The sequence below is a fragment of the Montipora capricornis genome, chromosome 8, assembly GCF_036669925.1.
Source record: "Montipora capricornis isolate CH-2021 chromosome 8, ASM3666992v2, whole genome shotgun sequence".
Lineage (NCBI taxonomy): Eukaryota > Metazoa > Cnidaria > Anthozoa > Scleractinia > Acroporidae > Montipora > Montipora capricornis.
Genome location: NC_090890.1, coordinates 3,710,014 through 3,722,513, shown reverse-complemented (window position 1 = coordinate 3,722,513; position 12,500 = coordinate 3,710,014). Strand labels below are relative to the sequence as shown.

General features: G+C 39.8%; 1 protein-coding gene and 1 long non-coding RNA gene across 2 annotated transcripts in view; one reads left to right on the top strand and one right to left on the bottom strand.

Annotated features, from left to right (window-relative positions):
- Nucleotides 1-4,163: 4,163 nt before the first annotated feature.
- On the bottom strand, nt 4,164-9,110 carry LOC138060722 (uncharacterized). Its single transcript, XM_068906581.1, has one exon. The coding sequence runs from the start codon at nt 7,383-7,385 to the stop codon at nt 5,793-5,795; it is 1,593 nt and encodes a 530-aa protein (XP_068762682.1). The 5' UTR covers nt 7,386-9,110; the 3' UTR covers nt 4,164-5,792.
- Nucleotides 9,111-12,134: 3,024 nt separating this feature from the next.
- Nucleotides 12,135-12,500, top strand: part of LOC138060542 (uncharacterized) — a 1,331-nt gene continuing 965 nt past the window's right edge. Inside the window, exon 1 of the long non-coding RNA XR_011134376.1 lies at nt 12,135-12,266. This is a non-coding gene — a long non-coding RNA (uncharacterized lncRNA). The remainder of the gene's footprint in view (nt 12,267-12,500) is intronic.

Sequence of the window (12,500 nt, the reverse complement as noted above, 5' to 3'; positions counted from 1 at the left end):
GATTATTTCAAAGAAATTTCCTTTACATTCAGCTTGTAAACAGGCCATTTTGCAAAATGAGTAATTTCTTTTCAAGATATAAAATTTGTGGTTTATTGATATGGTAACAGTACATTGTTACGTTTAATGGTAAGAGAGAGACAAATGTTTATGAATCTTGTATTATACAAGTTATATTGCCAAAGGAATGATTAAAGAATATCACTGTTTTTTTCATTATGAAAAGTAGCCCTACTTGTGAAAGACAGAAAAGGGTTAGGCTCTGACGAAGGTCTAACACTCGAAACGTCCGCTTTCAATTTACAGTGGTTAATTTACCATATCAACTCAGTAGATAAATCCTTTTCTTTATTTCACTTTCCCAATGACACAGCACCACAGCTTCTTTACAAACTAAACCCCTTTATCCTACATGTGAAAGAATGCTTTACTTCCACCAACGATGAACCAATATTCTTAACCCAAAAACCAAGACAACGGTTGTTTTAGACTAAACGCTGCAGATAACTGATAACTCCAATCACTATAATGCGTGCCAATCCCTTACCTGGAATGCGGTGTCTGATACTTGCAGACTAACCCTAACTCGAAGTAAAAGCTAACCGTTTTAAAATGGGTGCTTAGACTTAAATACTGTTTATCATCGCTGTTTGTAGGCAGTCTGCAGTTGTCATACACCTCCTGAAATGCTAACCGGTTTAAATAAATGCGTAAACCTAATTGAGAGCTTAACCCTAATTACTAAAATGCAGGTAGTGTCCCTACCTTAAGCCGGTTACACACGAGCAATTTTTCCTTTACAAGTGTCATTGACAATGTTCATATGCTCATGTGTATGAATGACAAGTTTTCTTTGACGAGTTTTGCCTTTTCAAGTCTTATTTGCTGGTGTGAGCGAATTAACAAGTTTTCTTTGACACGTTTTCACTGTCGCCAGCAATATAATTACACAGCGGACGACAAAAAAACAAACCATGGGGCGCCATTCTCGTTTTTTTATCTTTGCGCATGCAAGAACAAGACCGCTGTGCGCTCGCCATTTCTCAATTTTCTTTACAAGTTTTCCTTGTCGACACGTACAGACGAGCAAGTTCTGCAATGTGTCAATTTTTTCCTTGACAAGTGCACTTGCTAAAGAGCTACAAGTTGCAAAATTGTTGAGATACTTTCATTAAAAAGCACCTTTTCTAGCTTTTAATACCCGCCTTATCTAGAATTTAAACCTTTCCCACTTTACTTCCCAGGCGCGTAGCGTCCTATACGCATATACGCACGTGCGTACTTGAAGTGACCAGAAAATTTTGAAGTTTTTAGCAATTGTTTCTATTCTCAACATTTTACTTGTACGCAACCAAGATTTCGCGATGAAAGCACCACTTTGATTAAATTCTAAAAACTAAAACAAAAGCTATACCATGTTCTAACTTAGTTTTGCTTTGTACCGTACCTTTTTTTTGCACCAACATTAACAATGCAGTGTTGTTTGGCCAGCGTGCAACAAAAAGGCGAGGTTGCAAAGGAGCGACGTTCCGAGAACGTTCTTGACAATTCCAGTCACGCTAGCACAACCAAAACAATGTTTTGTTTGCACCAAGTTTGCTCAAAATAAGGGCAAGACGCTTTGTTCTTTGCTTGTATTCACACAACTTTTTCGACAAGAAATAAAGAACGCAGTATTTTTCGCTCAGGTTACTTAGGTTTCTAGATCATATGTACTTGTGCGTACTTGAAAAAATGACCACGCTACGCGCCTGCTTCCCCTCTCCCCCTTTCAATATTGACTGTGTAAGGTTGCAACAATTTTTTTGTCTTGCTAGCAACACTGATAAGGGGAGAGGGGGCTGCAGTGTGAGAGATAATAGGTAAATTAATAACGCCCCAAGAAGGTGAGGTGTCTCCACTATTTTTGCAACTTGTTGTAGCATGCCAGCTTTTGAACAAGTGCACTTGTCAAGGAAAAACTTGACAAGTTCTTCTTTACACAACAGCAAATAAAATTCGGCCAAGTCAGAACTTGTCAATGAAAACGTGCTCGTGTGTAACCGGCTTTACATGAAAGCTAACCATTCAAAATAAGTGCCTGACCCTCATCACTAAGTTGAGCATTTATCCTCAAACACTAAAAATTATTGTTCACATGCAATAAATAATATCATTATTGTCTTTGAGCTGGAGCATCAGAGGCAACAATCCATCGTAATAATCTTAAAATGATTTTTCTAGCTTTTTTTTATACATACTCACATAAAAGTAATTACAGAAAGATATCCAAATATGTTAAAATGGGCAGTGTTCTATAAAAATTAAACCAGTTTTAAAAATTTAAACTGGTTTGAACAAAAATGAACTTTTCAAACCAAAAACAAAATTAAACGACAACATATATTCCTGTTAAAATTACGGCCGTTTAAAATTTACAGTAGTACTTTCCCACCCTGCGAGCAGAGCCTCCTTTTGTCTTTTTCTACACTGAGGAGGAGAAAAGTAGGCTCTGCCCGAATCGCGTCAACTCTTTGAAGCCGCCGCAGCCCGAGTTTCTGGACTAATCAATCTTGTTTTCTCTCGTCAAACCAGTTATTCCAGTGCGAGCGTCCGTTTAGTGACAAAACCGATGGTTATAATTGAGCCCGCTGTACCATGAAAAACCAAGATGGCGGCGAGATCTGGCATATTAGGCTTGGGTTCGAGACTGTATCCTGGCAACATGCAGCGCATATTCAATAAAGATCTTACTCGATTCATGCAGAGCCTTTCTCGAGAACGCCAAAATCGAGCAAGCAAAAGAAAGGCTCTGCTTGCAGGGTGGTACTTTCCATATTATTTGCAAAACACGTCGACATCTACATTGTATTATTGTTAACTAGATAAGTTGAGTTGCAGCACTTTCAAATAAAAAAATTACAACTACTGTTTCGTGTTTTGGAACTCTGATACAAATCTGCAAACTATGTATTATATTGACTGTTTCGTTGGCACTTAGCGATAGCTATTACTAGTTGTAACTGGAACTTTCCGATTTGATGGTCCGCCATCACTAACTTTAAGATCTTGAGAGAGCTGAATCGAGGACAAAATGACGTCAAAGTTGCACTAGTTTAAAAATGAAATGCGTCTGTACGCGGCAGAATTGATATGCAGGGAGCTTTCAGACTTTTAAAATCGCGTTTTGCATATACAATAAGCTGCATTTACACGATGAAATTTAAGCTAGTGAGTAAATGACGTCACCTTTCCCTGGAACCAACCCTCTGAGGTCCAATCGGTCAGTTTTGAAAGTGAGTAATGGCGGACCGTGAAATCCAAAACTTACACTCAAAGTAAACGGCCTTTGGATAAATATCAAAGCTCAAAATTTTGCCAGTCCGGTGTTAAGTAAACACACTTTCAAAATCTGAAGAAAAAAAGGACGTGATTTTTTTATCATAGTAGGCACTTTAGTTAATTTAGAGAAGAGATCACGTTGTTTAAGTCTTAAATCCAATTAGAATATGAAAATAACACAGGACCACAGGCGTAAGCAAAACACCAGCTATTGTGTGGTATTGTAAGCACCTTCTATTGTTTTTAAGTCTGTCATTGATTCAATTGTTTAGTCTTTTGTTTTTGGCTAGAGTAGCGAGCCTAACGAGAGCTGCTACATCACCCAAACACACACCTTTTGAAAAGCATTGTCTACTAACCCACTACCCCACCCTTCTCCCCTCCGAAGAAAGGAAGAAGCAAGTATTCCCACGAATTTCACGCCAACTTCTCTGTAAGAACAACCTTTGAGTCCCATATGTTGTGTAAATATTAGGAGTGCCAGATAATTTTCCGGCTTAAAGTGCCTATCACCTCAACACACTTTTCCTCTTTATTTATACTCCGAAATTGTACCAAATACATCGTGTTGTTTAAAGAACCTTTTGATTGAAATTTTACTTTTTTATTGGCTTTCAAAGACGGGAAAAGTGATCATACTTTGATCCATAACCGAGCAATGAAGGAGAATGGGTTCGATACCGGGTTGACGTCACAAATTAATTTTCATTGAGATAGTTCTTTGAAAACAGCGATGCAAATCAATTTGTGACGTCAACCCGGTATAGAACCCATTCCCCTTCATTGCTCGGTTATCAATCACGGTATGATCACTTTTCCCGTTTTTCAAAGCCAATGAAAGAGTGAAATTTCAATCTAAATGTTCTAAAAACAACACGATGTATTTGGGATGATTTCGGAGAATAAATATATTGGAAAAGTGTGTTGAGGTGATAGGCACTTTAATAAAACAACAGATCGATAAGGTACAAAACAACAAATGTAAAACATGTAAAAAAAATTGTAGCTTCTGCAATACCAAGTAACACCCAGTATACTTGATCTGCAACACTACTGCTTAATATCTTATCAGCTTTTCCTCAGAGCACCGACCGGTGGCTCAGTTGGTTAACTGAGCATCGGACTCTCGCGCGGGACATCGTGGATTCAAAACCCTGGTCGGACTAACACTCGAGGTCTTAAAAATAACTGAGCAGAAAGTGTCCATGCATTCCGGATCGAATTGGAATTTGGCAGTGTTGGTTTTTCCGAAGATGGGAAAACCGGACAACCAGGATAGACTGAGAACCAACAAGGACTGTAAACCGTAGCTCCCGTCCCACATTCGTTCCTGTTAACCAACTCTGTGGGACGTTAAAGAACCCACACACTACTCGTAAAGAGTGGGAGGGGGGGGAAAGACCCCCGAGAACTGAAAACCGCCATGAAACTGATGTGATATGTGCGGTGTGTAAACCACTACCATTCCATTCCATTCCATTCCAAAACTAAAAATATTCCAAAACAAAAATTTGGTATTATCAACGGAGATGATAATGTAAATTGACTACAGTACAGAGATTCTAAAAGCCCCCTTCGTCAGAGCGAATTTTTCGATTCGCTCTCAGAAGGGCTAACGCTCGAAACGTCAGCTTTTAGAATCCCTGTACGGTGGTCAATTTACATTATCATCTCCGTTGACAATACCAAATTTTTGTATACTACTTCCCCACCGACGCAGCACCACAGTTTCTTTAGAAACTAGCCCCTTAAGAGCACCCAAACCAAGTGCTTCGTCTTCTAACCTATTTGAACTGGCATTAGTGTTATGAGACTGGACAAATGGTTCATCGTCGTAATTATAGGAGAAAAATATACCATAGCTAAATCAGATATATCCAGAAATACAAGAATTAGACGAACGCCATTTTGCAAATAAGCAAATGTTATGTTATCCTCAAGTGACGATAACATGCTGCATTTACCGGCCCTCAACTAAAAATGACGTTAACGTTTACCCTAATTTTACTGTTAGAAATAAGCAGCAAATGCTTCGACTTAAAGGGACACTTCGTGTTGGAGATCAAAATTGGGCTCGAATCTAATTACTCGCACTTCTGAACATCGTGAACTACAATTAATGGCAAAAGTAGTTGGGATGCTAACGCCTGGATGGGCCTGAAAACCTCTCAGACGTCAGAAACTAAGCATAACCAATAAAAGATTCAAAATAGAAGGCAATTTCAATCCCAATTAATGTTGCATGAAACAGAAAAGCAGAAGTCTGTTCACTATTGGCAACATTGTCTTGGGGCAAGGGGGCAATTATTCACACCCAGTAAGAAAACAAACTTCAAACGGTTAGTGTCCCAAGACATTTGCCACTGATTGTAAGTCCCTGAGTGTTAGTCGGTCCAGTCCCCATGACCTCTCACCCTTGGAAACCAGTGCATGCTCAACCAAATAGGTAAAACCCACGTCTAAATAGTTAGCTAACGATCTGACTCCAGCATTAAACGAAATTTGGCAAAAGGTCCCGCGCAACTGGAATCATGTGCCTTAGTTTTTTGACTGTTTTTGGCCTCTACAACAGCAAACAAATGAGTTGTAAAGTAACACAACGTTAGAGTTGTAACAATCAAGCCAATGAGCATGTGCTTTCGCCATTTCTTTCTCCAGACTTGCACGACTGCTATATTTAAGTACGACATTTGCAGCCACAAGGAGAACGTATTAAAAAAGAAATCAATGCTCAAGGCAATTGAGACACGAACAAAGAACTGGGTTACGAAGTGCATGTTCGAAGAGGACGGGTCACTATACATGAAATTGTAAAGCTGAATGAAACCAACCGCCGCTATCAGTGATGTCGACTCACCCAAAATCATCTGGATACTCATGTCGGCAACAAAACGCATGCTCCGTGGTGTGCGAAATCGCTCTGCATTCAGTGTGGTCCCTAAATCACATTGTTGAAACTTCTTGTAAATAAAGTACCACAAATAATCGCGAATAACGATGGTCAGTCTTTCCAATAGATCTATTGCTCCATGCGCAAAGCTAAGGAGTATAAAAAGACGAAGGTTCGACAACTCGGCTTGCATGACGCGAAAAACTATGGCGGACGCACTGTACAGCACGGCAAGCAACACATGCGCGTCTCCGGGATGAAGAAAGTCGATTCTTTGTGCAGCGAGCCGTGAGATCACCTTGGGTGCAGCCGTGACAAGCGGCAACCCTCCAGCAATTATAGCTCTGTACGTCTCTGTAGCCCCGCCATACAAAGGAATCAACAGATACACCAAAACGAAAGTTATAGGGATTCCAAAAGCAAACTGGGCCAACAGCATTGCAGAAACCTCAAGAGTTTTCCTAATTCTTCTACGTCGTCCATTGTGGCTTTGCTTTGCTATTTTTCTGCCGATGAGTACGCTATTCATTAATAAGATGACGACAAAAAGGCCGTTAAGAGGAAATGACATCCAAGACCTCTTGTAAATGTCGTACACTTGCAAGGAAAGCCGGTAACAAGAATCCAAAAAAGCACCAAGGAGATTAAGGACCAGCAGATTAAGCTCCTTGATCAAAGGCCAACCAAACAAACACAGCACAACAAGGAAACTCCACAATTGAACAACGTATGCTTCAGAGGTAGCAGCTGTCACTATGATCGCCTGGGTACCTTTAGGGACGGCCGTCCAGTTTGAGGACTGCATATCGAAGCAAACATCAACTGTATTAAAATCTAAAACCATTATTAAAATAGCTATGGATCCCAGAGCTATACCACCAACAATCTGAATAAAGAATGCGTGCTTCATGGCTTTCCAGAGTGACTGCCACCATGTTATCGGTCGCGATTCCTTCCAAGCCATTTTGCTGTTGTCACCTTCAGGAGGGTCATATTCCTGAAAGACCAAATCACTCTCACCGCCAAACTTAAAATCCTCCAAAAGATCTTGCCGTGGCATTAACGGAGCTTCTTCGAGAACTCCTTGCCCTTGATAGGACTGAATAACTCCTGCAGTAAACGTTTCGCTAATATAAACAAGCAATCCTTCAAGGGAGAATGGAGTTCCAGCCATTTCTGTCCTCGACGAAACACGCTTACCCTGTAACTTCGCTTTCTGAGATCCTTTCTTCTGAAAATGAGCTTGAAAGCTTCGAATATTAAATGCGTAATAGCAAATTCAATTTGCGAAACTGCGACAGGAAGTGAACCAGACTTCTCGGAAAAAGCAGCTTCATTTACCATCTGTCAGCTTATTTACACCACCAGTAAGCCGCGTAAGCGAAATCTAATTGAGAACAATTATCCTATGATTCCGAGAGACCATTCAGGCAGCAAGAACTCTGAAACTCAGCAATTCCGGGAAATGAAGTCCTTTGCACACTGAGTCACCTTGGGTTAACCCTACGTCACGTTGCGTGATGTGACGAACTCTTGTCACAGATGAATAATATTACTTTCCATGTGAGATCGGTTTTCTTCTTAATTGTGAGATTCAATATACGAATACCGGCTTTGTTTTCAGTGCATTATTTGTCGAAAGCTCCCTATGCTACGCCGTACGTGACAAAATATCAAGTCCGCTAAAAAATAAAACAACTTGCACAATTAACACTCAAGTTGACAACAATTAGCATCAGTTTGTTTGTTGACCAAATCAAATTCCTCGCAATTTATGTCACTTCTCTTGTTCAAGGCCCGCGCATCGAATGTCAAGCTCGATAATTTAAATTCAAGATGCTTGTTTTATAAATCAAGAAGGGAGAGAATAGCTTTTGATCAATTCTATTTTCGAGGGGAACTGCACCAGTAATGGCGGGCAACCCGTTTATCGTCCCAATAGGGAGTTTAAGAAATGACGACTGCTACGGCAACGACAACACCAAAAAACAGTAAGTCACTTGTTTTAATATATGAGGCAGGCCAGTCCGGCTAGGCCCCCTTTGCCAAGATCTCGGCTCATGCCTGTTTTTATTTAGTAAAATTTCGGTTCGTTTATACCAGAAGGCGGGCTGGCCCACTTGCCGACATCCCGGTCCGAGCTACGGAGATCTCGGCAAGCCAGGCTGCAAAATTCTCATATAAACGGTCCAGCCCGGTTTGCTGGGATGAAAAATTGTCATGACGTGTGGGTTGCCTTGAAAACGTAGTCGGATTTGCATAATCACAGGATTATTTTTGCATCTTTTGTTTTAAAATGCCATTCCGTACTTGCTAGCGCTAAAATGAACCTTTCGTTTCGAACGTCAAAGCAAGAAAATTCACCAGGTACCCCATGCGTGACTTTGACGGTTACAAGACACGTAAACAAATTCCTAAAATTCATCCCGGTAAACCTGGCTGAAATCGTCCATATAAACACTTCATCCCTTTTACCGGGCCAGCCCGTCTAACAGGGCTGGCTCGCCTCTTATAAATTAAACAGGCCCTAAAAGAGGAAGAAATTATCATGCTGCACGTGCGGCACGCATTTTTGTAAGGCATTTCTCTCTCGTACTCATCAAAACAACAACGTGAAATGACCAATTTTCGGGTTTTGACGATAACATGGACAACAAACAGTGAATCTTTTGTTCTTTCTCTTTGTTTCAAATCCGTTCGTACGATTCTGGTTATCGAATACTTCGCCTATCTTATACAACATAAACAAGATGGAAACGCCTTGAAACACTTAGCACTCAGGATAGCTCAAGCTAATAGTTTGAAGAAACGTTTTCGTCGCCGTAGCCTTCTTGGTTTCTTAAACTCCCTAATGTCTCCTGTTGTCAGTTTTTGTAGCCATAATTTTCTGGGCCCGGTTGTTCGAAAGCCGATTAACTTAATCCAGGATTAGCGTAAACTTTTGTTTCAAGTTTTAACTTTTTGGTGAAAGCTTCTTTTGCTTATTTTTGGTTTTCAAGATTGGCTTCTTCCAATGTACAGTTTTGCCAAATACCAGCGTTGAACAGCACTTGGAGCAGAGAAATAAACTCCTTCGTTAATTTTTAATCTGGGATTAGCGTTATCGGCTTTTGAACAACCGGGCCCTGGTGGATTATATTGGTTACTCAAACTGCTTGTTGTAGATGTGCTTCATTTTGCTGATCATTCGCAATTGGGTCTCTGAGCGAGTTACTCTTCACAACTTCGGGAACTGGGTGAAGTTATAGCGACATGCGAGGAACGAGTATTCCTGTGCTTGGGCTGAGTGAAAGATTCGCCTGTAGACCAAGATCCTCGATACTTCCAGCGGCCACTGTCTCGCTCAGATTTACTCGCGTTTAATCATTTTGCCACAGATGTTCAGTCCCCCTCGAAAATAGAATTGATCAAAAACTATTCTCTCCCTTCTTGATTTATAAAACAAGCATCTTGAATTGAAATTATCGAGCTTGACATTCGATGCGCGGGCCTTGAATACATGAATTGCACTACAAGAGAAGTGACATATTAAAATTGCGAGGAATTTGATTTGGTCAACAAACAAATTGATGCTAATTGTTGGCAACTTGATTATAAATGGTGTGACTTGTTTTATTTTTAGCGGACTTGATATTTTGTCACATTCGGCGTAGCATACACAGGAATTCAATCTAATGAATCATAGGTGATGATTTATATGATGATGCAATCGCCCCATATGAATCATCATCATGGTGTAAACATGACACAGAGAATCATTACATAATCATAGTCATCATGCAAATTGAACACATACAATCATCAGTGGAATCACAACCCTGATGTTGTGTGTGTATGTTGGACTATTTATAGAATCATAATATGATGCAAACTGTATACGTTGATCATAACCACATCATCACAACGATGTGTTGCGTGACATTTCATTATGTTTGGAATCATAGCCACGATGTGGTTTGTGTTCATGACACCATTTTTGGAATCATAACCGTGGTGAAATGTGTGTTGGAAACAGCCTCACTGGAATCATAAATATGATGTAATATGTGTATGGAATCATAACTGTGATGTGTTGTGTGCAGCAAAAATCATTATTGGAATCATAAATATGATGTGCTGTGTGTAGCAAACATCTTTATTGGAATCGCAACTATGATGCAGTGAATGGGATAACTGCTTTTTTTCTGTGGGAATGCATCCCAGGATGTTTTAGAGAGACCGGCTATTTAAAAAACCAACTTGTTAAAGACAGGTGGATTGCAAGTACATGAAAAAATTTGTAATTTATTTATCAATTAATTTTTCTGACATTGTTACATGCAAACCGGGGGCATAATTTTATTACTGCATATCGTTTTTTTCTGAAGGCATTTCTGGAACTTGAACAAGGTCAATTCCTTAAGTACATCATAAAGTAAAATATTTCTTACAATACAGGAATCCAGTACTCTAGTGTTGGATCTGCCACTAGCAGCCATTAGCAACCACTACCAATAGCTATACCGAACATTGCTACTAAGAATACTAAAGCTGCTAAACATGTTAGACCTTCACACCAAGAACAATGTTCCCTTAACTTCCAAAAAATGGGCCTATAATTGCACTAGAAGGCTGTTTACATGTACTTTGCTAATGCAATATTTGATCAACTCTTGAGGAGTACTTTATAACCATATCACAAATGCCATACAAACTTATTAGGCACAGTGCATGGTGTCTTGCCTTAGGGCAGAGAAAGTTTGCTCTGCTTTTTCCTCTATTCATCACAAAAGGTACCGGTAACACTGAAATTGATTTGACTTAAACTGATGAAAGCAAATGAAATAACGAGATGTTGTCACGTTTTAGTGCAACCAAATCTGCAGAACAAAACTTGGTGTCAAGTAATAATGATTTTTTGTACGTCAGTGACCAAGCTATATTCTTACTATGATGATGTACCTCACTATTATAAACACAGTCCCTTAATTCATATGATTTAGTCATTCTTAAAAGCCCTGCTTTAAACACACGTACAACTTCCTCCCTTGCTCTATGTAAAGAATTCTGAAGTATTCTCGGTTTTCACATGATGTCATGGACGTCATGTTGGAGCCCTTAAACAAAGAAACGGCGGCCATGTTGGAGCCCCGACCAAATCCTCCGGGAATTTAACTCTATTATTATGCAAAGGTTTTCTTTTGTTTCGTCGAAAAACATGGCTGTTGATCACGTGAGTGAAAACCAACAATAGTGGAATCCCACATTGAGCACTAAATTAAGTGACATATTGTTTCAGAAAGTTGAAAGCACCAAGATGTAATAGGTATATTTCAAGTCCGTAATGCAACCTGCTATTCCTAAAGACCAATTTAATATGATTCAAACAAACATGCTACCATGTAGATTGTCCAACTCATAGTTGTAATGGACCTTTGAATAATATTAATAATATTATTCAAAGGTCTTGTTCTCCAATGTAGCTTTCATACAATTAATCTTAATTTTCTACTTTTAATTCACAGTTTGCAAATTCTCGGTTTTCACATGACGTCACGACCGCCATGTTGGTGCCCCTAAACAAAGAAAAGGCGGCCATGTTGGTGCCCCAACCAAATCCTCCGGGAATTTAACTCTATTATTATGCAAACGCTTCCTTTTGTTTTCGTTGAAAAACATGGCTGTTGATCACGTGAGTGAAAACCAGCAATATGAAAAAAATATTCTTGTTATTTATCCTTGTTGATTTCTAATGAACAAGTAACACAATTTTCAAATGAATAGAAATTATACACTTCTGACCTCAATGCAAAGCAGCTATCACTTAAGTGGTAATGTAATGTCAAACATTATTAGCGGAGCTCCGCGCGCGCCGAAGGCGCGCGCGCGCGGAGCACCATAGCTAAGAAAATATGGTAACCCATCGATGTGAGAAAATTAACACAGCGGTCAAACGTCTGCGCATGTGCGAGCGTTGGAGTGGCGGAAAGGCTGCCAAAATGGCGGTGCGAGCTTTTGGGCTGAAGTTGTGACACTCAAGTCGCCTCACAGGAGTTGCAAACGACCACACAAGCGAGTAAGTCTGTACATATTCTTTTATTGAGACATACAGCAGCCACATGTAGATGTGATGTCAAACAGTACATCAAACTAAAGCAATGACAGCTGATCGTACGCTGTATTCGATTTAGCACGGTCTATCTACATCATGCTAAGGCACTCATGCACGAGAAGGCACAGCATAGCATTGGAAATCATTGTAAGTTACACGTAAAGAAAGGTGAAATGCCGTGTTCTTGTCGTGATCTGT